This window comes from Oryzias latipes, chromosome 3 (genome assembly GCF_002234675.1).
Source record: "Oryzias latipes chromosome 3, ASM223467v1".
In the NCBI taxonomy this organism is placed as follows: Eukaryota; Metazoa; Chordata; class Actinopteri; order Beloniformes; family Adrianichthyidae; genus Oryzias; species Oryzias latipes.
In genome coordinates, this window is record NC_019861.2 from 27,814,981 (window position 1) to 27,842,885 (window position 27,905).

Here is a 27,905-nt window from a genome sequence, read left to right on the forward strand (position 1 = left end):
GACAAAAGATCAAATCCCAGGAATCTCCTAAATAAATCAGTTTACATAATGATTCTGCTTGTAATGACAAGTGTATTTAATTACTTCTCAGTCAGCATTAATTGTTTGCTTGAGTATGCACAGCATGTGATACAAACAGAATTTTGCAGCCTAGAAAAGAGCCTATATTCAGTTTTTTTTTTTCCTAAACGATAACAAGTTTATGTTTCCCTGTTAGGATTTATGTCCGATAGTTTTGTTTTATTGAGTAAAATTACCAGCAGCTCAGGAAAATCTAAGTAATTTTTCCAGTACAATATTTATGAATGGACTTTCAAAAACAAGCTTCACTGAAGCATATAGTTGCAGCTTTTTCTGCTTACTGGTTTGGCCTGTAGACAAACTGGCAGTTTGAGGTATCAGGGCGAGAGATTTGCTGCCAGGCTGAACTAAGCCAGCTCCCACAGTGTTTCTTTCTTTCCTCTGTCTTCCCTTTTCCAGTACAAGTCAAGTGCATGTACCCTTAATTCCTCCACACATTTACCTATGGAGTTGTTTTGCTTTTTTTAAGGGTAAAATCAGATTAAACCATTGCTAGCTTCAATCAGGAAAACGCTGCATATTTGATGAAAATGACTGAGTCATTAAAAAGGGTCAGAGTGGCCCGGCTGCTTCGCGTGCACCTTTTCCCCGCTTGTAAGGAGAGGAACCTAACAGTAAACAGGCCTAATCCCCCTGCTATCTCAGGAAAGCAGACAGACTGAGGAGCCCCGTAGCGTGGCCCTAGCATCTTTTTCTGGTCATTACCAGCAGTACGCCTCTCAGCACGGATAGAAGCAATGAAGGAGAACCTCAATAAATGATCAGTGTGCTCTGCCAGCAACAACACATGCTGCATTTGCTGCCTCCCTGTAGCTGTTCCCATCATTGATTGTGCAACCCATAAGCTTTCCAGGCTGATGGTATAAACCTCCTAAATTTGCCCTACAGCTGTTAAATTAGTCTGTCCAAACTAATGACCTAAATTTGAAAAGGAAGTGCTTGATTTCCCAGGCCTCAAGGACTGGAGAAGCCCACCTCTTGTAAAGGCCCTGAGGGATAAACGAGGCCCATTACAAGGTGAAGTTTGTAATGATGCTTTTGATTAGTGAGTTGTCAGGAGATATTGGCCCAATGCTCATCATGGTGTTGTTTAGCACTTTAAGACCTTCATAAAGATGAGTGTTTTTCCCCCTTTTTTTTTTTTGAGAAAAGATCAAAAAGCAGGAGCTATGTGCCTAATGAAGTCTCAGGCTTAGCAGCTCTCATGACAGGATAATTACACCAAATGCTTGAAGCGAGCACTTCAAAGGACACTTCATCCCTGTGCCAACACCACGCAACGCATCTCACCAATCAAGATGGCCTGACCCAAATCAAGTCCGTGACGTCGTCCAGATACTTTACTCACTGCATCTCTGCAGAGTCAAATGCATTGAAATCCCAGCCACACTAAATGTTCTTAACTTGAATAGTAAGCATACAAGAATAAGCCTTGCTGACATCTCTGTGGATGCACACAGAGAAATTGGTCTCATAAAGTGGAGCAGAATGACACATGCAAATGGAGAGAGAGCAGATTTTGCAGCTGGATGTGCTCTGCAGCTATGGTGATATACAAACATTTTAAAATGGTTTCATTTGTTCGGGATTGTGCAGAAAAGCATCAATGATCAGCTGCAGACCAGATGAACCTTAAAAATGTAAAAAGGGCTAAATTCACTACCCTGTGAAGAAATGCCTTGTGAATGCTTTTCCCTAAATAATTCCCTACAAGCTGCCGGCTGCACAGATGTGCATTTTGCTAAAGAATTATTTGAGACACACCTTGTCTTCTTTCAACTCAGCAAACCCTCATACTTTGCTCTGTGCCACTCTGCTTTGCTTCACAAATCTGCACTGACCTTTTATAATGGCAGGGTCAAAAACTTCAAGTGTGTTCCAAAATGTTAAAACATCCCCTTCAAAATAGCTGTACCATCTGGTTGCAAATAAAATATTTGGAAAAGATTGCATATTCTGACGAGTCACAGAGCAATTTATCTTGTGAATCGAGTAAACATGTCGTTTCCCAGTGAATCCAGGATGATGAATTAGCTTCTGTGGGATAAGATAAACCATATCGCTAAAAGTAGCTTGAATACTCTCCTTTCCTCTTAGCTTGAGCCGAGCACAATGAAGGGGAACCATAGGTTTAAAAAAAATAAACTGGAGCAACTGCAAAGAAAGAAACAACTGGTTTAATCATTGAAAAAGCATGCACAGCTATTAAAATAATCAACAAAAAATTTTACCTGGGATTAATCACATTCAAAAGCAGCTGCATAGATTTAAAAAAAAAACATTTGCTAAACTTATGTGAAGGGCTTTACAGATCAGCCACTTTTTCTTTAACAAAAAAGAAAATAAGCAAGGCTATACTAAGTGTTGGATGGTGCATAATTAACAAACAGACATTGCAAATTACTCTCAGTCTGCTCTGAAAATGACTCCTGGAAGAATGTGGTGGAACTGAAACAGATGGGGAGAAATCACTAAACAGATCCACAGAAAATTCAGTCACACAGCGTGCATTTCAAATGAGTCCACTGAGAGCGTTATTTCTCAGTTGTACTGGTAAATCACACCTGATTTATTTTTTACATATGTACAGACTGCATTTCGGTAGATGCTGCATTTCCAAGCTGTTTTTATTTGCTGGTAAATGTTAGAATATAAATGTGGAGGCTGACTGCATTTTCTATTAGATTCATGAGAAATACAACACTTTAATTTTAGACTCTGAATGTCATGTTCCATCTGTTTACTCAGGAAAAAAGCAAATTTCTATCAGGATGGAGGCAGTCCATTAGAAAAAAAACTTGTGTCCTAAATGTGATGTTTAATCCCAAGTAATCATTTCTCACTCTGTAAGGTGCTTATAGACAAAATATAACAAGTGACAAATCACAAAAATCCATCATTTTTAAACACATTCACTCAAATATTACAAAAGAATTGCATGAGTGGTGATGGAGGTGATTGGATACACAGCATAAAATGATAATTTAACATTTTTATCACTGCATGTGTGTCTCTAAAGGATTTCACAAGAGTTTGGTAAAGTTGAAACAGTTATTCCTTGTCCTGCTGTCCAGTATTTTGTATTTACAGCCTGTTAATTGCCCCCCTCCCCCGTTTCTTTTCATCAGCCGTTTCTAGTCAGGTAATTAATTACCTGCTCGGTATAAATAGCAGTGTGGTTTTAGTTTGGTGGCTGGTTTAGTCAAAGCACAGTCAGTTTGCTCTGATATGGCTTCTGTAACCCTTGTGCTATCCTAGTTCCTAGTGCTATTCTAGGCACTTTAACATTGGGAGTTGGGTCATCTAGACCCACTAGACAGTGCTCTGAACCTTTTTTCTTCAATGATTTGTGATCTTCACTTGTGTCCATGGATTACATGAAATCTTTTCACCTTTATCCACCTTTGTCATGGTAGGGAGAACACGTCAATGTAAGGTTGGGGTCATGTAAGATAACATAAGGGTTAATCAGGCCTCAATATTTCCAATACTATTTTCAAATAATATTTTGCTTATTTCATGTTTAATAATAATAAGAAGAAGAATGTTTAATTAATAATAGTGTTTCATTTTTTAACACCATCAACTGCATAAGGGTCGCCTTTTCTATCTGCAACTCTATAAATGCCATATCCTACTAAATATATAGTCGTTGTTTTCTTTTCGAGGGGGGGGGGGGCGCACTGGTAGATGGAATGAAACTTTGTGAATTTACAAAACACTTAAGTAGTTTTAAAATAATTCCCCAAGCTTCTGTGCACTGCGCCTATTGTGCACATCTAAGATTGACAATGCTTTTTGATAGGTTGGTAATATTGTGGTAAAAGCTTTGTTTGGTTTTTTGATTCAACAATATGGATTTTGACATTTTGATTAAGAATACTGAACATGTACACAATACTGAACATTAAATATATAAATATATTATTTTTCCTAATTGTGTGGTATCTGATGAAATATGTTTTGATTCATGTCAATCCTTTCCACTTACCAAAAATGACAGACTTGTCAGTACAGTTTCATTATGTCATGTTAGTGTTGTCAGGTGGGTAAGTACACTACTATGGTACCTGGACTACTGTGTCAAACTTTACTGCAATACATTTCTCCAGGATCTGATTAGTCATAATCGCTTACAATTCCCATTTCTCTGACTTCACTCTCTGCTACCACCAGCTGCGTGATCGCATTTATTTAGACACACCTATATCCATGAACCTATAACACCTGGACCAGAAAAAAAAAAAAAACTGGAAATCACAAAAACCCATTTCATAATAAAATACACAATAAAAAAACAAATGCAAAATAAAATAGAAATTTAGATCACATTTGAACATCCCCACTTGATCTCACATTACTGCCTTCTTGGCAAATACTTACACATGTCCAAACACAAATCTGTTAAATATTACCAACTTGAATTTTGGTGCAGGTTTGGTAAACAGATCTGCCACCATCTGTACTGTTGGACAATCCTCTAAACATATCTTCCCACTATTCACAGTTGATCTGATGAAGTAGTTCTTTATGTCAACATGTTTGCACCTTTGTCTGCTAACTGTGTTTGTGGCTAAGGCTATGGTACCTTGGTTGTCTTTGTACACCTTTGGAAGTGCATATGGATGTTCATTCATTTCCTCTAGCCGTTGTTTTAAATGCAACCATTCTTGGATGGTTACAGCTAGATCTACATACTCTGCCTCACAGGTAGATGGCGCTGCTTCTGAATGTCTGACATTTCCTTTAGTTAAGCCATTTTCTCATTCATTGCTTTGACCCATTATCTAGATTTATCAGGGCTAACAGCATCTCTGAATGAAACCGGTATGTTGCACATCATTTTATAGCAATAATCAATGTTACTCTTAATGTGGTCAGTTTCATCGTCAAGCAAAGTTTTAGTCATGGTACATTCAGTGTACCTGTCTGGCTTCCTTGTTTCTCTTGAAGGGTAACGTCTAGATTCTGTTTCTCTTGAAGGGTAACATCTAAAGTCTGGCTCATGCTTAACTTCGTCTGGCTGTGCAGGTACAGGAGTCACTTTGTATTGATCACTTACATCAGGTTGTTCTTCAGTTTAACATGGTGATCTGGATATTTTGGCTTATATTCTATAAAGTTCTCTACAGGGGTTTGGCAGAGTCTGGGTCTGTTACTCTGCACATTTTAGACAAAAACGTCACCAGCCAATGCTTCTCCGCTTTCTTAGTGTCCGGAAAATAAACAATATATGCAGGACTATTTTTATCATAACCAATAAAAACACAGTTTTCACACCTTGGGTCTAGCTTACTTTTATCTGGTTTGTAAGAAAACAGTGTGAGTCAAACTTTTGCATCCTGGACAGATTAGGCCGTCTACCTGAAAATACCTCAACCGGTGTTTGCCCTATGCGTTTATTAAAACATCTGTTTTCTCACCATAGCAGCAGTCTGGACAGCATAGGTCTACAACTGTTAGGGCAGATCATTTTCAATCAGTAAACATCTTGCCATGTCAAAAGTAGGGGCCGCAAAAGGTGTCACTGCGCATGCCTTTTTGCATGTTCACTTCTCCATTGACAAACTAGGTTTCGGAAAATGTACAGTGTCAATATATGCGTTGCAGTGCTTACTTGGATAGCTTATATTTTTATTTCAATCCATCAGCCAACTCCACACAGTGTGATTCAGCCTGGAAGTTCTCTCGCCTGAACTTCCGGAGATCAGTGATATGTAAGGTTGGTCCACAGTTGACCATCAGGCCCTTCATGTTTATGCCTGTTGCCTCGCTAACTCGGAAAGTGAACTCTTTATCCTGGTTTTCCGTCTCACCGCAGGTCTTGCGTGCGTCGTCTTGTTCTCTGCGCTGTCTGCGTCTGCAGGTGCTGTTCCAGTGTGTGCTGCTCCGACACAAGCTGCACCACAGCTTGTGCTGGCAGTTTCTTGCCAGGTGTCCCTTCTGGCCTCATCTGAAGCATATGAAGTCCGTTGTCACCTTCTCTGCTCCTCGCTCACTTGGGCTGGCAGGTCTCCCTCTCTGGTGCACGCAAGCCTTCATCACGTTGTCACCTGCTGAGGTCGCGTGCATCTCGTCAGTGTCCTCATAGCTGCGTAGCTTTGTTTTAAACTCAGCTAATGACATGGTCTCATCTTGTCTGTCACATGGATTGCAAATGGTTTCAGCTAGCCACTGGCAACCAGCAGACCATTGCTCAGGGTTTCACCTGCGTTTCTTAAGGACATAATCTCAGTCTCAGCGCGGATTATATATTCTGTCACACATGATTTTTCAGTGAAGTCAGTCCATTATAAAGACTGATGATACAAGGGTGTCCTTTATTTTGACAATAGTGTCTCAGGATCTGTGGCGCCCGTCATCTGCTGCCTCGCATATCACCAGCGACAGGCCCTCGTCATCCAGAAACTGGATCAGTTCAGCATATACCTCCGCATTTTTAGCTGGATCCTCATCATCATCATCATCAGGGTCAGGCGCATTCAGAATGGTGTCTGTTAATCCTTGTAGTCGAAGGTGACCCAAGAATTTGGTCTCACATAGTTTATAGTTTTTCTCATCTCCGTCATACAGAAGCCGGATTCAGCGGTGTATGCCAGGTGTTCGTCTGCTCATGATGTCAACTACCTCACAAAAGTGGGAAACACTGATAGTCTCAGGCGTCTTCTGGGCCCATAACCTGTTGTCAGGTGGGTAACCGCACAACAGTGCTGCGTTGTACCTGGACTACTGTGTCAAACTTCACCGCAATAAATTTCTCCAGAATCAAATTAGTCACACTCGCAAACAATTCCTTTTCTCTTACTTTACTCTCAGCCACTTTTTTTTTTAACTTGTCCTGTCCAACAGCTGAGCAGACAGGAGCTGAAGGCCTCTTGTGTTGAACATATTTTACTCTTACAACTGGGGGTTCTGGATTTTCTGACATACAGGGTGTGTATTGTATAAACCCTTAGGCTAAACTTTATTTATACTGATTATATTTGTATAAAATTTCATTTTTGAATTTTATGTTTTTTCTCTCCATTTAGCCTTCATAATGTGTATGACCTACATGGACAGTAGACTGTGTTCAATTGGCAAACAATTTGCTCAATTTAAATAGATCTTAAACGTTTTACAAGTTCTCGTGCCTTCCCAAACAACGCTGATTATCCTAAAATGCAAGCAAACAACACTCAGTGCTCCTGTGTGACAAAGACCCGAGTAGTGATAACTGCTGGATCGCTTTTGTGGCTTACTTGAACAGAAAATGGTCATTTGATGCCAAAGCCTTTTTGAAACAAGAAAGGGGGAAGCCCACACAGCTAAAAGGTGTGAATATTGTGGAAGAGGTGAACAGGTATGCTGCTCACACAATTTCTTCAAAGGGAAAGAAGCTGACAGGGCTGTAATTACAACTTTAAACATGTGATTTAAAAGAGCATGGGACTTTATCAATATAAATAGCCGTGTCTCAGTTAATACCTGGATATATATTGAACAGTCTACGTACTACTTTGGCCCTAAATGATAGTGGATGATTCAGATTCTATTTCCCAAATCACCTCTTTGCCAGAGGGCAGGCAGAAGTTTTTACATCCTGACCCTGGCCCTGTGTTAGATTATCATGGTCTGTCATTCCCATCACTCTAACTTTCTGTCACAGACAAGGCTCAAAGAGCTTTCTTTTACTCTGACCCTCAATTACCCAGCCCAATCATCTTAGACAGGTGCTGAGGTACAGTAATAAACCCCCGCCTCATGCTGCCGAGGCAGCCTCTCTTTTAAAGCACCTCGGAGACCTCTAAAATGACTGAGCTCGCAGTTGATCAGTTGCTGTGACCATAGTTGACTCATGGCTGCTGGCTGATAGTGTGCAGTGAAAAAGAAAAAGAAAAGAATACAATAGCAATTGTTGGCCTGTATTGACAATATAAATAAGATATTATGTGGATCCTCATTGCTGTGATATTTTTGCTGTTGGTGCTATAAAAATTCCCAGAAAAAAAGGCCCGTATATGTGATTTAACCGAACTTATATGGTCGCCATTCTCACAGAAAATTATAGATATTGCAGTAATCACTGCTTTAATGTACCACTAGACAGCATTTACAGCAAAGACAGGAAGTGAAGTTGTCAGGTAAAGTGGTTCGAGGGAATTCAAGACTGAAGTTACAGTTGGATTTTGTGCACTTATTTCAACTCTTAAACTATACAATACAGCTTAAATGTTTTGCGAATGGAGTCTTCTTGTCACAAGGACGGGCCATCTACTGGATCATAAACTGCACAGAGTGATAGCGCCATAAAAGCAAACGGGGATGCTCAGCCTAACTAAACTGACTTGTCACTACTTTATCCTCCTTATGCAGAATTTCACATTTCTGGAGGGAAAATGCAAATGAGAAGCTAAAGACATTTCATACTTAACACATGTATATTCATACATAAATGACTGTTGAGAACAAATTGTTTTCCATGTCTAAGAATTTAGTGTTTGATTTTACTGTTTTTTCTTAGGAATATTCAAATTTGAGAATGTGCATATTTTCAAAATTCCATTTTTTTGTTATAATTAATATCAGAACCTACTTTTGGATCATATCAGCTTGGAGTTAACAACAGAGAACAAGAACAATATAGAAGAACTTCAGTCCCTCTGGTCCTCCGTAATTAACACTATCACCCAGTGGGGGGGGGGGGGGGCTAAGTGCTTCTCTCCGGGGCCTGTTGGTGGGGGGGTGCGGTGTTCTGGTCTGGGTCCAGGAACCGGGGCTTCTGCAGGGCAGAAGTCTGTGGGCTCCAGCATCCAGGTCAGAATCACTGCCTGGATGGGGGTTGTGCCCCGGGGTCTCTGGGTTGGGGGTGGGGGGTTGTTGCACTCTGTGCCGCCTCTGCAACACTGCACGGCTTGACCTGGTGCGTCGTGCTTGGGTGGGGGTTGGGAGACGGGGTTCCAGCAGCACCACTTTATGTTGGAGCATGACTAGTCTCCCTCTTTACACCCAACACCTACATCACTGCTACAGACTTTTTCCAACTGCATTTTTTGTCTACTCCTGATTCATCATTTAAATTAAGGAATACTCAGAAATACAATTGTAAGCTTAATTTTCTTAAGATAGGTCTTCCATCATGAGAAAATGCCACAAGAACATGTTAAAAACACCATGCTCATTGGAGTGGGTCTTTAACAACAGAATGACAACTTCTTTCCTTCTGTGAATCATCTAATTTTCAGAATCTTTTCCTCAAATGCTCTGGATTGCCTTTCAGTAAAAGTAATCTGCTCCAGTTCACCTTAACTGCACTGTGATGGCATTTTCTTTTTAGAAGAAAAGACCACCGCTCCTTATTGCCACATAAAGGATTTATTGTGACCAAAAATATTCTGTACATCCTATGAATAAAGACAGTTATGGGGTTAAATTTGCCTAAATCTGACTGGAGAAAGGGATCAGGCAAACAAGTGGAAATGAATTTCTTCATTCCTTTGTCTGCCTCATGGGAGCATCTACTGCACAAATTGAGAAGTCACATCGTAGTTTGAAAAATACAAACTACCTATGCTGGCAACTAATTCTAGAATTTACTGCGAGATTTGCCTGACAGATTGTATTTCCAACTCCCAGTTAGGCAAAGTTTGCCCGCCCTGTGCTAATTGGAGAAATCAGCATGACCAGTTGGCTCAATTTTCTTTTTTATGTGGGAGAATCAGAGCTGATTTAACCTTTAATCCAGGTCAATAAACCATGTTTAGATTCATTTTCAGCTAAATCTGAATCCAATCATGGACCGTAAACGAGCTTCTAACTCAACTCTGAACACATGTGGTTGGCAGCCAATGAAAAGAGAGGGTGAGACTTTGAAAATAGGGTCATGGAACGAGAAGATGAGAAACTGCAACAAGCAAACCAAAAGGAATGTGGGAAAAATTGAACGAGTTTTGACAAAAGTATAAACAAAGCCTAAGAATAAAACAAATGGGTTATTGGTAGATCATTTTTGAATTAGAACTGTATGGTGGAACAGGGGTTAGCGCTCTTTTCTCACAAAGAGAAGTATTTGGTTCAAATCTTACCCGAATCCTTTCTATTGGAGCTTGCATGTTTGCCCTGTACATGTGGAGGTTTTCTCCATGCACTCTGGTTTCCTCCAAAAATCATGCATTGCAAGTTAATTTGTGTCTTGAAATTGCCCTTAGGTGTGTGTGTGTGTGTGTGTGTGTGTGTCTGCGGCCCTGCATTACATTGGTGACCTATTCAGGGTGTGCCCTTCTTTCGCCCAACAGTAGCTGGGCTCTAACAGCCCTCTGATCCCTAAAGGAATTCAGTACTAATAATACATATTTATTATATTCTGTTTTAAAATCAGTTCATTTTCCTTTTGAATGGGGTCACATTTGTGAGGAACGTGGGTTGCTGGAATGAGTAGCAAAGCTGAGTATGTGGATAGCACCCATGGAACATTTTCTTAACCAATGGTAATGCAAAGCAGCCTGTTCTGCCATAGATTCTTGTTTGGCAGATTGAATAATTGAAGCAGGAACCAGAGTAGCATGTGAAAAAACAAAACACCCTGGTAAAATCCTTGTCGGATCACTTCCACCTTACTGGTTAGCCAATATGGTTGTTTTGGTCTCTGTAGCAGGAAAAGCCAACCAAATCCAAAAACTCTGCTCTGTTCCATGTGAGTGTTCCCATCCTGAAAGGAACATGTCACTGAGCACTGATAGGGAAGATTTGCCATCTCTCGGTGGGTGGAGTTTCCCTGCCCCAGGAGGAGGAGTTTAAATATCTGGGGGGGTCTTGTTCACGAGTGAGGGAAGACCGGATTGACAGGCGGATCTGAGCGGCGTCCGTAGTTATGTGGTCGCTGTATCGGTCCATTGTGGTGAAGAGAGAGCTGAGCCAAAAAGCAAAGCTCTCAATTTACCGGTCGATCTTCGTTCCAATACTCACCTATGGTCATGACCTATGGGTCATGACCGACAGAACGAGGTCCCGAATACAAGCGGCTGAAATGAGCTTCCTCCGTAGGGTGACTGGGAGCTCCCTTAGAGATAGGGTGAGAAGCTCGTCACCCGCCGAGAGCTCGGAGTAGAACCACTTCTCCTCCACATCGAAAGAAGCCAGTTGAGCTGGCTTGGGCATCTAGTCCGGATGCCTCCTGGACCCTCCCTGGAGAGGTGTCCCACTGGGCGGAGGCCCCGGGGAAGACGCAGGACAAGTTGGAGAGACTATGTCTGTCAGTCACCCCAGAGGAGCTGGAGGAAGTGGCTGGGGTGAGGGAAGTCTGGGCATCTCCTCTTAGACTGCTGTCCCTGTGACCCGGTCCCGGATAAGCGGTGAAAGATGGATGGATGAATGGCATTTATAAATATAACCTATAAATTTAACACATTTTAAAAACATGACTTATAAATGTAACTTCATTTATGGGGGAGAAAAACAAGGATTTCTAACAGTGTGAACATTTTGAAAGATGCATCGATACAAACAAATGTCCTCGTGTGCTCCATTTTATTTTTGATTGAAGCGCAGATTGGTCAAACAAACTATCAATTGCAGAGTCACTGTGATGCATTCATTTGAACGTTGAGGATACTTTTAATTAGTCTAAAATCTTTTTAAAACAAAAATAATTTTCAACCAAATAGAAAAAAATCCCCAAGGAAAGGCCAGAGTTCACATTCAAAACAGAATCTTCTAGCAGTGATGTGTCAGGGAAAACCAGACCACCACTGTGCAACCTATATAAAAAAAATCTATTTAAAAAGACAGTGAGCTGGTTAATCATCTCCTGCAGAGAAACGGTAACACCAGGACAATTCTCCTCATGGGAACATTGTCTGGCACTGCCATTCATTCACACACAGCATCCTCCGTCCAGACTTTACTCACACTTTCTTCCAAACTGGAATGATCTGCCAAAAGGATTCACAGCAGGAGCGCCCATCTCTGTTCTCAAAAAGCTGCTTGAAGGCACACATTTTTCCAACTTCACCTCACGACAAAATGCTGCAAACACAACCAACTAGCAGCAGGCTTGTGGCTTCTGAGCTTCATTGCCTTGACCTTGAAATTCTTAAAGCCCCCTGTTCTTTGCATTTGTATTACATCACTTTGCACTTCATGTACTGCTTGACATTTAATTCTACAAGCCTCCAACCTTGTTCTCCTGGAGCTTCATAAATCACCCAGTTCTAAATCAGTCCTGATAAGGAACCCAAGTATGTCTGAAAATCAATGATTGAAAAAAATCTTTCAACAAAATCAACACAAATCATGAAAATGTTGGCTAAATGTATCAAACTTGGAGGGATGATGATGACCAAGACTCGAAATACAGGATGGTCTGACAACTAAATACAGTAGAGAAGCTGCTTGTGTCTTTTGCGACCTGGTCAACTAAAAGAAATTAGAATTTCAGACATCAATAGCTAGTGAGTCAATAGGGTTTATTCTAAGCAAAACTACCCCAAAGAACACAGCTTTGTACAGTATTAAGTTTCAGTCCAGTTAGTCTGTTCTCAGAAGGGCTGTGTGAAAGCAAACACGTCAAAGTGGTGTAAACAAATGTGCATCTGGTGTCATTCATTTAAGTGTGTGATGGTAAATTTCTCTGTTCCTTTTGTGGTTCTAAGCCCTTCATCTCAAAAAAAAAAAAAAAATCTGCTAAATTGCGGTAATGTGTCACCATTTTCTTTCTTATTCACTCCACAAAAAATTTGTCAAAGTTGTTTTAGGTAAAATTTCAAATAACTGATTTTTGAAAAACTTTGTAGCTTTGAAAAACATATTTGACAAGACTAATAACTCTCACACAACCATTTTTAAAAGTTCAAGGGGTTGGTGGAGATAAATGGTAAGAAATGTATTTTCTAGTCTAATATTGAAATTGCATTTAGAAAAAATAAATAATCGGTAAATCGGTGTTTCTAAAGGTTTACTAAAAATGTTTGACAGTATAGAAGACCTATATGCTCAATGTATTTTGAGGGGCCACAAATTCAGATGTAGCATGGTCCGACTTTTAGTAATTGTAAGCATTCGGGGTGAAGTTTGGTATTTAACTATGTTCTGAAGATGGAGCAGTACATGAATAATTTAAAAATGCAGCACAGTACGCAGCTGAAAAAGCTGAATAAGTGTTGAATGCAACACTATTTTATATTACCACAGCTGAATAATCACAGTGAAACTGTCAAACGCCTCATCTACAATTATTCTGCTGTAACTCCTGTGTGCACATTGTTGAGAAAAAAAAAATGAAAGACCTTTTTGAGTATACTGCATGCATGGGGAATAATATCATTTCATCACAAGCTTCACGAGTGCTGAGTGTTTGCCATCCACAATGAACAGTTGCTCAGAGCAGGACATACTGATTGAAGGTGCTGAAATGTCAAGTGAACAAGGTTTGGATTTTAGGTGTTGCCAGCCAGCCCGGCCAATTTCAACTGAAGTGCGTTCTATTCATCACTCTCAACACTGTGGCTGCTGATGACAAAAGCACTGAGGTCAATTTTCAGGTTACAGTAAATGAAATGGTTTTAAGTGATACATCTCCACGCAGCAGCCGAACACATCAATTTTCAGCATTTGGCTGCACAAAAGCAAGTGAAATTAACATTATTAACCATCCACTCACCAAAATCAGTTAATCTTTTGTTTTGAAAAGCCCTCAATTCAACAGTGTTTGTGTCAGTTTTCCTGCAACAATTAAAGATCAAGATCCAAGTGAGCAGACAGTAGATTCACTGTGACGCTTTGATCATGTAGCTAAAGGGCTTTTCTGACAATTACCCTGCTGTGACTCAAACTTTTTGATGAGATTTATGACACTTTCTAGTGTCAGAAGTTCTTAGATGATTTTTTTTTCTTACATTTTGTGTTGATATAGCATTTGGAAGATTTAAAACTGAAGCGTTTGTGAAGAAAAAAGTAAAAGCATCCAAAGTGACCCACAATTTACAATTTTTGTCTAAATCGGACAACAGGGAAGTTAGATGTCTAGCCAAAGAACAGTGGATGTCAAGCCAAGGAAATAAAGTCACAGGCAATTTATTAACAGGCAGCTGCTCGTTCCACTAATCCATCAATTTTTGGTCATTTTAACCAGAATTTTGGTAAAAACAGGAACCATTCGATTCCAGTGTATACGTTCTGTGACATTGTAAATTTAGATTTATCTAAAATGTTGATTTATCTGAATTTGGTTGATAAGTTTGGTCAGTGTGTTCCATTAGGTTGATGTAGGATTTTCAATCATCAAAAGATTTTTTTACAGATATAAAAAATGTCCTCATAAAAAAGACATAAACATCAATTTTGTCATTCCAAAGGTGTTTTAAATGTGAAATCGAAATGAAAAGTTTTTACAAATCTTCAGGGTAAAACACAATATTGTGCACTAAGAACAGACGTTTGGATGTTTTCCAAATAACAGGCAGAGTCCAATATTTCCAGCTGGGGTTGTTGTAACAAGTTTACTTCACCATCATAGCTTCCAATGTGCACAGAAAAAAATAATAAAAAAAAAACAACTAAAAAGCAACATAGCAACTCTACAAACTTCTGTTTTTTTTTGTTTTTTTTTCACTCAAGAATACATAGTTTATTCAGAAAGCTTGCTAAGAAAAAAAAATGTCATGGTAGTGCAGCTTTGGTTGGAAATATTGAATATGAACTAGCCTCAACAGCATAAAATACCACTATCATATTGCTGAATATTTAAATAAAGCACTGTCTTAACATAAAACTTTATTTTAAATGGCCTTTTTTTGTTTTTGGGTAATAATCAGTGGGAAATTATTCTTTTAATTTTGGTTAGTGTTCATATTTTAGGTTCATTTCTGCTCTCAGTCTTTCTTTGCTGATTCTGGTACTTGTGGTGCAGTTGAGTTGATTAGTCTCATTTGGTTCAAATCTGTCTCTGAAAATGTAAGTCAGCTACTATCTCTGCGATCTTGATGCACCTACGAAATGCTATGTGATAAAATGTCTTTACTTTCCTTTCTGTCCCAGTGTCTTAATGTGGTTTCGGTCATTTGGCTTATCTTTTTAAAATAAATTAAGTTTTTGAATGCTGATTAGACTTCTGTTTTGCAAAAGAAGCAAAACTGCCAAGCAAAACTGTTCATCAAATGTTGATTGTACATTTTGGCTTTGTCCAATAAAAGAAAAAAGTGAGCAACATCTCCTAATTGTGTTTTTCAGAAGACAGACAGACAGACAGATCGATAGAGCTTTAATACAGTAACTGTATGATAAAGTAAAAGCTTTTTTTTCCCCATTTCACTAAAATCGGGAAATATTGCCGATAGGGGACTTTGTGATTTTAGTTGGTAAGTCATAAATGTTCAACGCAAAATGAGTTAATATACAACAGTTTTTCCACAACTTTGTATACTTCTTACAATCACTTGACCATAATCAAGAATATTAATTTTTAAAAATAGACCAATAAAGTGGAATTTCAATCTAGAAAAGCTAGGAAAGCCTAGTAAATCATGTTTTTTTTTTTAATCAAACAATTTCTTTTTACATAAATGGTATGCCAAGATATGCAAGTGTGGGCTCAGACTAATCCCATACGTGGCTACATTTCATCATTAGGGAAACTAAAATGTCATCCATACAGTGCTACTTCTGATTAAAACGGATGAAATTTAAAGTTGAACTTAAGGAAATGTCCCCATAGCTTTTACCATTATGTGAAAATGCAAGATATAAATAATCCAATGACTGGTCAGCTTGTCTAAAAACAGACCTACCCAGCAACCCTTAAACATGGAAAAAATGTTATTCTGCATTGTGCATCTTTGTACAATCTAATTACCTTTCTTCTCTGTGTTGTAGGTGGTGGGTCAAATTGATAAACTTACGTCTGACTTTGACTTTGACCTGGAGCCAGATGACTGGACGGTGGCCACGGCCAGCAGCACGTCCAGCAGTGAGCGGGGTTTGGGGGAGGCTTTTAGACTGGATTTCCTCAATGCGGATGTGCTTTCTGATAGTTGGGACTTCTGCAGTTACCTTGAGGCTGCTGGTGCAGCTTCATGCAGATCCAGTGAGCAACCAGGGGACCTACGACAGGAGCTGGGCCGGGGGACCATCCCCACTCAGACGCAGACCCCCAGCCCACCTCCCACCACTGCCTCTGTGTACTCCCAGATGAACGGTGGTTTGCCCATTCCAAACGGACCGCGCATCATAACTCCGGATTCATCCAGCGAGGAGGCCAGCAGCTCCTCGTACAGCCAAAAGACTTCTCGTACCTCTGGCACAAGAGAAAGAGTCCGCTTTAGTGACAAAATTCTTTACCATGCATTGTGCTGTGATGATGATGAGGAGGAAGAGCAAGAGGAGTTACAAGAGGACAAAAGTGGCTGCACAACACCAGACAGTGATACTGAGCCCAGACTCTTTGCAAGCTCGGCTGCACCGAAACGTTCTTCCTCTGAGCACTCACTCCTCCATAACTGTCTGGATCCTTCCTATGTATCCTCGCCAGTGAAAGGGATGTCAGGAGCTCACACACTACCCAGGAAAGGTCTCCTAAACCCCGGCTGCCGTAAAAAACTGTTACGAAACAGCAGCACACAAACTGTCTCGGACAAGAGCACCCAAACTGTACTGCCCTATATTCCAACCAAACAGAAAACAAAGGACCACTGAGAGAGTCTGAAGTTTGTCATAACTCTCATGAAAAGGAACTGTGCATTATTTAATATTAAATACATAGCTCATAGATTATCAACAAATTAATTACTAAATAAATAAATGATATATGGGAAACCACTTGACTACATAAAGTCCTTCTGAGGCTCAGGGAAAACTGAAGCAGATTAGATCAGTAAGATGAAAGTTGACGCTGGACCAAAAGGTTAGTGCCTAATACTTAAAGATACAGTAAATGGACTTTTCTAGGTGTGATTAATGGCATTGGTGACAGAGATTATAAAAAGCAATTGTTTTTACCAGAACCTTTTAAATGCTCAAAGTTACAAGTATTTAAACAAAAAATGCGATTTTTTTTTTCCCCCACCCCTTGTCACAGTAACAGTAAGAAAAGAAAATGCCTGTTTCTATAATGTGCATACAAGACATTTTCTCAATCTGTACTCTGGATCTGTATGAACATTGTCTTTTTTTCATGTTTCGGTAATTTAAAATGTCAAGAGGATTATTGCTTCCAGCAGAGAAACATCTCTAGATGTGCATATCAGGACTCTTCCTCTTCTTTGATGCCAACAAATGACTGAGCATAGTCAAAAAAAGAAAAAAAACAACATAGACTTGCCCTTTATTTCCTAAAACATCTCATTGTTATCTCGTCTTGATCTACTAGAGAGGCTGAAACATACTGGTGACAGGCAGAAAGCCTTTTCAGAAGTTGAGCTCCACAACAGTGACATTTCCAATTTTCCTCCTCCTTTATGCACACTAGTGATGTCATTAGACTTAGCAGCGGAGCTAAATTGCAGTCTGGGAGGGGGAAAAAAAAGGGCCCAAGGTTTTGTCTCTTCATTCAGTTGCCCAGTAGGGAATTGTACTCCATACAGCAGCATTTTATTCACAGGGCCAGTGCCAATAGCCATTCCAGATCAATATGTTAGAGGGAGGTTGCAGAGAGAGGTTTCTTTGCTGAGCATGCATGCCCTTCCCCTGGGATTCATGAACAAAAACTCACAGTCAGATCCATTCACTTACTCTGAACAGACCAAAAAATTAAACTGTTGCCCTAAAGAACTGACATTTCAAAAAATGTGCGCCCAGGAGTGAGAGCTGATGGGCACAAGAGAGAGTGCTTCTGTTCAACGATTGTATTCTTTTTTTTTTTTCCAAAGAGCAATAATCTACCCAAGGGAACAGCTTTGTGAGCCAGGTCCCCTCACCTTTGTGTTTTCAAGTCTAAAAAGAAAAAAGTAAAATGTTAAAGTCTCTAAGTGGAAAATCCTTGCTGACTCTGGCGAGGTCGACCTTTTTCCTACTGATCGCTCACTGGGGATCGAGCCTTGTGCAAGATGCAGCGGTTATGGGGGTCTCCTTTCATTTAATCATGCTGACTCTCCTCATTGGACAAAAGCAATAACCCTTCAGAAAAAGTTGCTAAAATATCATGATCACGTTGATTTTGTTGAGGACTGACCAAGCAGTCTCATCATACTTGCACTGGTGCCCAGGGTACAAAATTACTGCTACAACACAGAAGATTATTAGCTTTATAACAGAAGCACATCCATTACAGCCCACGTCTGTTTTTTGTTGTGTGTTACTGTGTAACAGTTATTGCATAGTGCACAACTTGTAGGAATTACAGCTATGCTGTTTAGGCAGCATCAAACCTCAAGAGTCCAATAGAAGCAGAGCAGACTGTGCACTTTCATACCAGGCAGCTTGGTGGAGGCCACACAAGCATTAATTAGCCAAAGGATGGTGTTGTATATTAGCATACACCAGAAGGCAGTTTTTGCAGTTTCCCTTTTCTATTTCTTTTTCTAGAGCTTTCTTTTGTGTTCTGGCTTGGTAAATCCCAAGTACCTGAGAAGAAAGAGGCTCTGAGTAGAGATCAATGGCTGGCTCCCTGAAGCATTGGCTGCCATTTCCCTGCTAGATTGGGGACCAATGGGTCATCACAGCCATTAGCATAAACAAACAAAGCTATGCCACTAGACAGGCAAAGCATCAATTACAGGAAAACAAACTAAGCTTATGTGGTGATGCTTAGGCACCCGCCAGACATGGAAAACGTGAGAGGAATTCATTTCATTCCTCACCTCTCTGTAGATTTTATAAATCATATCTACAATGAAATCACCTCTTTGAGTATTAAGTTGCTTGGCTGTGGCACAGAATATATTAGCATTGAGAACAGATTTGAGATATTTGGACAAAACATTAGCCACATCTCTTTTGCCAACAGGCTCATTATTCATCTGTAATAGAGTCCAGTTTTGTCCTCAGTCCCCTGTAGGACAAGTGTAGGAGGCATCCAAAGGTTATGAAAACCTGAGCACATGGATGCCAGAAATGTGCGCCAGCCAGAAAATGTACTTTCTCCTTTTTTCTTTTTTGGTACTATTACATACAAAGCAGATGTTTGTGAGTGTGAGCATATGACTGTTTCCTCTGTATCTTCACTGTCATTGAGCCTGCACAATGTGTGTGAGCCAAGGGATATTTTCTGAATCGTATATTGCTTCATGTTTAATTTCATATTTCATTGTCACAGCAATTAACGGAGATCAATACAAATAGACCCGGCACATCCCCCTGGAAGTCATTTGGCTGCACAAGTCTATAACAGAAGATTACAAATACAAAATTTCCTTCAGAGGGCTGCAAAGTGAGTCATGCCATTGGTGTTATGATATCAGTCCCAGGTTTGTATTGGTTCGCACTCCTGATCAATGGTTGAATCACAGCCAAAGGACCGCTGCATTCAGTGACTATCAAACGGTGTTTGAAAGAAAAAAAAGAGCTGTATACGGCTGTTGTGCCACAAAATATAGAAGCATGCACCCAAGCAGTTTCCTTTTCTACCCTTCATATATAATTACCACTGTTCAGTCTGTCTGGCCTTTGCCTCCTTGGGTAAATAGTGAAACAAGGATGACATGTCTTTGTTTACCGTACTGACTGGTGAGGGTCCATCAAGGGGAGAGCTCAATGCAGTCTCACTGATTACTATGGATTGGCTGAGGGCGGGTGTACCTGAGGTTGATTTGTTTCATCTCTGTGCCATTTATAGCTACCGGATACAGGAGCAAACGATGTCTGTACTACCGCTCACACCTTTTGCTGCACACGCCCTTCACTCTTCCCGTTCACTACACAACTCTGACAAAGGAGATTAATTGCTGTCTCCATTCTGTTTAAAGCAGTAAAACTTACATGGCTTTGGAAATAAACACAACCAAATCATAGCTTAGACTCTGGCAAAGTCATGCTATAATAAACCAGAGTCAGCAGCTGTGAAAAAAGTGCTGAACTTCAGGTACACTGGACAGTTGGTACAGGGTTACATCAGCCAATGTGGAGGACACTGCTGCTCTTATATACACAGGCAGCATTTACAATCAGCAACCAGATCTATTTTTCTGCACATGACTCCAGCCAACCAAATAGGCTCACCCTGCAAGAGGGATGGCTGGACAAGGCCAGATCAACTATCAGCCAGCATTTGATTGGTTTTGGGGAGTGATTAATGAAGAGCTACGCAACCACTGCAGATAAGATCCAACCTTCACAGGTGATGAAGGGCAGGGCCAGTGGCTAAGAAGAGGGGACTGGATCACAAAATGATCCTTTCAGGTGAATTGGTACACTGTAACTTAAGTAAAGATAACCTTGTCACCCTGCACGTGTATGGGGTGCTGCTACCCAACAAAATGTCAAAAAGAAAACAAACAAAAAAAAGTCAAAAAATGTGTAAGAAATGGCATCAATGGGGCATTGAAAGAAGCGAGAGAATCCTGGTATGAAATTGAAACATTCAAGTACAAGCAGAAGGTAAAATAAAAGTTCTTCAGTTTCAAATTAAATTGTAACCTACTGTATTTCAATCACAGCTTAAGTGTTTAGGATTGGTTATACTGACATGAGTACCGAACCGATGGAAACAGTTTCATGATGCTGTGCTATTGAGGAAAATTGATTAGCCAAGCAAAAGGAAGAGAGTAAGTTTTTTGATCACGTTACCTGACTGGTAATTGGAACAGAACCTGATGTGAAGTTTAAATGTGCCATGACCGAGCAATGAAGAATCACCACTAAAGCAATTTCTGAGGATGACTCAAAAAAAGATTGGCAGAAAAAGAGAAGTGATTGTGGCTGCAATGCTATGAAACCTGACAGCTTACACTGTAGAAATGCAGCATTATCACATACAACTTGAAATTGTGCACAAGTGGTGTGTTTAATGACACACTCAGCTGAGTGAGGAGGAAAAAAACAAAAGTACACAGTTACAGGAAACATATGCAACAGACTACAGAAATGTCTTACAAGAAGAAAAATCATCAGAAAATAGATATCACAACATGCCAAGCAGGTTGTAGAAGAGGGAGGGGGGATCAATTACAGAATCCACTGTTAAATGTATATGCATTTGAAAGGTGGCCTCTGGAATACAAAGGTTAGGCAGACCTTTAAGCTTGTATACCCAATTTTGATTTTTTTTTTTTTTTAAATCAAGGAAAAGCATCAGAAATCTTTGAATATTCCAGCTGCTCTGGTTTGGCAGCTAGTCAGCATTTCCATTGCATTTTCCAGGGAAAAGCCAAGGAGGCAGGGAGTTGCTGACAGTTTAAGAAAGCCAACAAATAAGAATTAAATGATGATGAGACAGGTGCAATGTATACGACAAGTGCCCAAGTGCCCCTTATTTCACCTTGCAAAGGGCTTTCCCCATCCATCATATTTACTACTTTCTGAACTGTGTGTACCCTATATTCCTGCTCCCCTATACACATTCACTCTCCTCAGTTCATTCCTTCCCTTGCATTCTTCTTGCTGTAATGAGCGCTCTTACTATGCCCATGAGGCTGTGACAGAGGTCTTCATCAAAACTGCAGCCATTTGGAAGGTGGCAAGGACAGGTAAGAGTCATTCCTTTGCAAAGCAGCGGAACATGAGCTGGAAGTCCAGTTCTTCTGCAGCGCTGACAATCAGATTGTTTTCAGTCCACCAATAACCCAACAGAAATCTGTAAAACAGAAAGGTTCTAATTACACATTTTCTGCTGTTCTCTCTCTGCTTCAATTAGTTTTCTAGTGTGTCTACAGCCTCCTATGTACTCCAGCTTTAAAGTGGGTCACCAGGCGTACAGTGTAGCCGGGTGCTGTTGTGCTCTTCCAATACATTATAGAAGCGATTCGTTCTCAAATGACTGCAATTAGTCTGGTGTCAGGAATGCTTTGCGCACTCACAGTGGCTTGCTGACAAAGTAGCTCAGAGGTATGTCAAGAGATTAATATCAGTGGGATCTCATTAAATAAGGTGCTTCAAAGAATCTAGAATAATAATCACAAATTAATAGCAACTTTAATACTCTCTCCAAGATTTAAGCAGTGGTTGGGAAAAGACGTTTACAAATGATCCGTAACAGCTAGGAGTTGCATCTAAAAATATCTTTGCGTTGAATGTCAGTGGGGATAACATAACAAAACTTTACCATTTTGTAGAAGTGCTTGCTTTTACCTGAGTTAATGCATTGTTTTTCTTTTCAAAAACAATCGAAAACACTGTGAATGGTAGGATGCTAAGTTAGATCATAAAAAGGCTTCATTGCTGTTCAATTTACATTGATCCAAAAGCAGAAGAGGGCTTTCAGTGCAGTTTGAAAAAAAAAACCATTGAGGCCAGAGATCCTAGCCTCATCTAAATGTTGAATCAATGTTTCTCCTTTTCTTCTTTCTAGAAGGGCTTTCAAGACTAGAAATCACTAATCTGCTGTTTGCAATATGGCTCAGTTTCCGGGGGTTCTGGTTTAAACTCAGTACATTAAGGACACATAAAGGTATAAAATGTTCATTTTACTGCCCACAGATGGATCTCTGCCAAGAACTCAGAATTTTTATTTATTGAAACTAAGGAACAAGACCATATTGGGAGAAACACTGAAATGTTGTTTTCCTATCATTCTTTGTTAAAAACATTCATCTGACTTCTACACCTCGATTTACAATTTCTTGCACTGATTTGATCCATGATCGACAATTCACTCTCTCCTACGCCCTCCTCCATCTCCTCCACCTACATCTCCTAAGGCTCCTATGGCTTTGCCAGTTTCTTTACAACCCAGTAGGCAGCTTAGGCCCCCACACCAGAAGGCTTGACAATACCTTCATACATACACATCTTTCTCTTTCACCCGCTTGACCAAGAGACATCAGGACTGCTCGTAAACATCACGATCACATTTGTACCTGACCCCATTACCTCTCTCTCTTTAACAAGGGTACCCACACTAACCCCAGCCGTTATTCAAACCATTAACATATGTTTCTCAATTGGCACCTTTCCGACCACATTTTCTGCCAAACGAGTAGCATTCAACACAATTCAAATTTCCTGACACTCAACAACTTCCTTGGTGTTTACCAGTGTAGTTTCAAAAGTTAGCATTTCTCAGAGACTCTGATAGAACCTCTGTATTTCTGGCACAGTTCTTAATGACCCAAATCTCATTTTATCTGGGTAACATTTTAAAGCATCCTGGCAAAGAGAGAAATCCAGTTCTCCACCACTGCTCCACTACTGTTTGTCACCCTTTCTCTTCAGATTTAAAGCCATGACACTTACTGGATGACCAACTCAACAGCACCTCTTACCTTAACACAATACCTGGTCTGTAAGTCCTCCACGTGTCTGCAGTCTTCCAAAGAACAGGAATTAGTGGTCCTTGCTTCACTCATAAGCTAATCTCTGTGGCAACCCTACAATGGTAGAATGAACTATCCAATACTAGATGCACAACTACCTGCCAAATGTTAAATAAAAGAGCTAAACAATGATCTCTTCTCTAGCTTACTGTGCACAAATAAGTCAATGGAATTATTTACTTTTTCAACTTTTTCTTTTAGCTGTTCTATTTTTCTAACAAAGCTTAATGTAGGGTGTATTCAGACAAAAAGATTGTTCCATATTATCTGGGAAACAAACTCGGGTTCACTTAAAGCAGACCAAATGTGCCAATTCTGAATACACCCTCGCATTGTGATGAGCCCGACTCATCTTCTGCTCGTTTTGTATCTTAGTTCTAAAACATTTTTAATTAAAAGTCTTGAACAGAAAACTAAATGTAAATTTAAGGCTGTGTCATACTTTGCAAGACAGACCTGCCATGCAAAAGCAGTATACGCTGTCTTTCTGGCCACAAGTTTTCATAATTTTTTAATTCAAAGCGGAGAGATCCCGCCACTGTAGGCATTGCGTAAATCAATACCTCACAAAAAGATTTTTTGTTTTGAATGCAGGTCTGCATGTGTAAAGGTCTTAAAGGTTAGGGGAGTCCTGATAATGTACAGGAGTATCTTACGATAAGCTTTGCCACAAAGAAAGGTGCTTACATCTTTTTTCGAGTATTATAATAAGTCAATAACAAAGATACTTTTGCCCGAATTTTTATTAAATGACAAAAATAAGGAAGTGAAAGACAAAGCCAAATGCAACATGAGATTTATTCCTTTAAGTTTTAATGTTCTCTTATGGTAGGACTTTTTCTATTGATGTTTGTTGTTGATTAGATAAAATAGAACTGTTCCTAAATCAAGGTTAAAGAAAAAGCCGTTTTAAAATTGACAGAATTATCAATTAGGCATTGATATTGCAAATACATAAAAATGTTCCTACAATCAAGACATTGTTGAAAAACTTGAACTCCATGTGTGCATGCATACACGGAAGTGGTGTAGTAGATTAATTTTGATGATACCATTTTCCACAAGTTGTAACACCTTAAACATGCAATGCTGGAGTGTGGAGCTGCCCCCTGCAGTGCAGGATGCAGCCTCAGGATGCGGAGGTAAGTAAGTTGGCCATAAATTTAATATGTCTAATTTTAGTATACAACTGACCTCAACATACCTTCCACAAGAAAGTCACATAAAAACATAAAATGTTAGGGTCGTTGACCTCAACACACAAGGGAAACTGTGTTCCAATAGTAACATGTACAAACAAGAATAAAACAAGAATCAAGAAAAAGGCTAATAATGTATTATAGCATAAAATCTTTCATATTATCTCCATTACTGCTTTAAAAAACGTGATATTCTACATTTACAGAAATAGAGTCCAGACTAATTTTTGCTTAACACAGCAATGTCAGCAGTTTGTTTAAGTGTGCTGGTACTGAGCATCTGGGCCTGTTTTTAAGATATAAACTGCCCAATCAGATGCCTTAATATATGTGGTCTGATATCAAACTTTGAAAACAGATTCTTCCAACCCCGCTTTCAAGTGATAGGGGTGTGGACTTCAAGTAACCTCACTCCTGATTGCAGAGAGTGTTGCTATAGCAACGTTGACTTAGACAAACTGACAAATCACTGCTTACTGATGATTTCTGATTCCAACATGGCAAAGTCTGTATCATGAAAAAATGGTGAATGAATTGACTTAATTTGATTGGAACCTGAAGCAAGTAATTTTCTAAGGGTGACATCACACTCACTTGGTAAGAGCTCAGAAACTGGCTTTAAATCAGCTCAGTAGACGTCAAAAGGTGATGTCACCCCATGAACAATCTTTGGTTAAAATTATACAATTTTCTTTCATCAATCTACTCTATAAAGGTGCTAGGTTCTGTTAAATATCACTGGGGGAACACACATTTATTAGTTTTTGGGAAAGGTTACACACACATCAGGCAGGTCACTTGCTCATTACAGGGCTACAATCAAGAGATGTAATCTGATCATTCTGAGATCATTCTGCTGTCTGAGTGCTCAATCAAATTAAGCAACAGCAGAGAACACACTTGGCTTTCATTGTGCAGTCTGACACTAAAACCATTCATTACAACATTAGTTCCTCATCATTTGAGTCGACAGGTTCTGGGTTAGTTTTAACCAGAAGAAACTGTTTAGAAAAAAAGCCTTAGTCACCAAATCTGCAACAGCAAATCCTCTGTGCACTTAAAAATGGCACACATTTATTAAAAAAAATCAAAAGCAAAAATCCTTCACCCACGTGGAGACATACATAGTGGTTAAATTTTCAATTCACATCACAGTGCAGACAATGCAGTTGAGAGCACATTGTCTGGGCTCATGGAAATTGGATCATGCCTGCTAAACTTAACATGTGGACAGTGTCGATATTTTGGGAAATTGGGTCACTCAACATGGTTTCAAGCTTCTTTTTTTTTAAACTTTTTTTTCCAAGCAGGTTTTGAAATGCAATGGCTTGCCTGTGATTACTGAATTTCTATGACACCCAATTAATCGTGGCGATATTGTTGCACTACATTGTGTGTGTTGCAGCCACTGGCCTATTTGTACTGCAATTAAAAATACAATGCTGCTGGCATTGTTGGAGGAATCATCAAATGAGTGCACGTTCTGCCTAGGTTTTACTAACTTTTAATAGGCGGATAAATTACTCACAGCGCATACACACATTATGATTTTCTTTCACACATTCTGAAGAAACTTCATTATTGCAATAGTTGTTTTTATGTGAATCTTGAATCATCTGAGAAGATTTTCTGTAAATAATTCATTTAACTGTTTTTTTAAGGACAGTGGATGGAAAATGTATTAATGGGTAAAATAATGTGCTGCAAAAGTTATAAAAGAGGAAAACATGTCAAGTTGACATTTGAATGAATATTAAATAGTGCAAAAACAGTTGTGTGGCAGTACCCAAACAGTGTTTAATTCATTTGTTTTCAGTTTTTGTGATTTTTTTTTTTTGTTGTTTTTTTGTTGGCCTCTCAGGGGTCTCCACAGTGAATCAGCTTTCACCGATTCACATTCAGTTTGGCAGAGAGTTTTATTCTGGAACCCCCTTCCTGACACAACCCTATATGTTAGCCAGGATGGGGACTGGTCTATAGGGAGACCCAGAGTACCCGGGTACGTTTGTGGCTACAGAGAGTTTAGATTTTTCATTTTTTAATCATTGCTAATTTTTCTACTATGGCCTCATTGATTCTTTTACAAAAGAATGCTAAAAAAAAGAGGCTAAACTCAGTTTTTTGGGGGGGTTAAAAGGGGCCAAATAAATACAATCCTTGTTACTGACCTGGGATCATATCAATTCTGAGCTCTGATGGACAGAAAAGATATTTTTGATCCCTTCTGTAATGGCATTTAGAGTGGGAAAACATCACTGGAAAGTGACAACAAATATTCTGTATATAAAGCTATAAAAAAATTGAAAAGGTACTAAAAAAATATATCTTAATTCTAAATTGAAGTGGTCTACTTTTTTTCTCATTGATTTTTGTAAAATAAAATGCACATTTCAAATGTTCAAATGTAACTTTTGTTTTCTTATTTAAACTGAAATATTCAAACTTTCATCTATGAAAAATGCACCAAACACCAAACAAATAAGACTTATTTTGGACCTAAGAATTCTCAGTTGCTACATCTTACAAAGCACATTGCTGTGCTTCTGATGTCTACATTAAAGATTTAAAGACTTGTAGGAATGTTGAAGGGGTCTTTTTTAAAAGTGTCAGAGTGTTTTGGACATGATCAATCACTGATTACATCTTCTGGATTACATCTTCTGTAGAATTTAACATCCAAGACTGATCAGTCCATCAACCAGCACAGCCAGTCAAGCGGAAAACTCAAATTTTCCAGTCCCAAACCAATCATCAGCATTCGCGGTTTGACACCCATAACTGTAACAAGTTTGTCTATTACAATCTGGACTCACATGAGATTAGCCACCATCTCTAACTCTCTACACGCTGAAGGGCCAGTATTCATCTTGGTTTTGAATTCCACATATAATTTCCTGAAATGATTAAATTTCCAAACAACATAGATTTATTTTCAAGGAAGCAGTGGATGCTCATGACGTGTTGTGTTTAAGGATGATGAAGCACCTAGCGTTGTGCTTGTGAACGTGTCTTACCTTTCTGCTGCTGGAATGCAGCGCAAATGTCATTGAGCGATGGAGGTGTTTACAAAAGTGATGGAGTTGGTCTTGTCAACCGTAAAGGTGTTAGCTGACAAAAATCAACCTTTCTCAGCTCGAATACACAGAATAAAGTTGGGACAATATTACTTGTCTATCAGTTTTAAATCATACAAATGAAAAGAAAAAAAAAAACATTGTGGATTTTACATTTAATGATCTTTAATTTGGCA

General features: G+C 39.4%; 1 protein-coding gene across 2 annotated transcripts in view; it reads left to right on the forward strand.

Moving 5' to 3' along the window:
• The window catches only part of c3h15orf59 (chromosome 3 C15orf59 homolog), a 72,167-nt gene extending 45,741 nt beyond the window's left edge, over nt 1-26,426 (forward strand). For both annotated transcript variants that reach the window (XM_011493061.3, XM_011493063.3), the window contains exon 3: nt 15,928-26,426. In XM_011493061.3, coding sequence (XP_011491363.1) covers nt 15,928-16,746 — 819 coding nt within the window. In that variant the 3' untranslated portion in view covers nt 16,747-26,426. The remainder of the gene's footprint in view (nt 1-15,927) is intronic.
• Nucleotides 26,427-27,905: the final 1,479 nt, after the last annotated feature.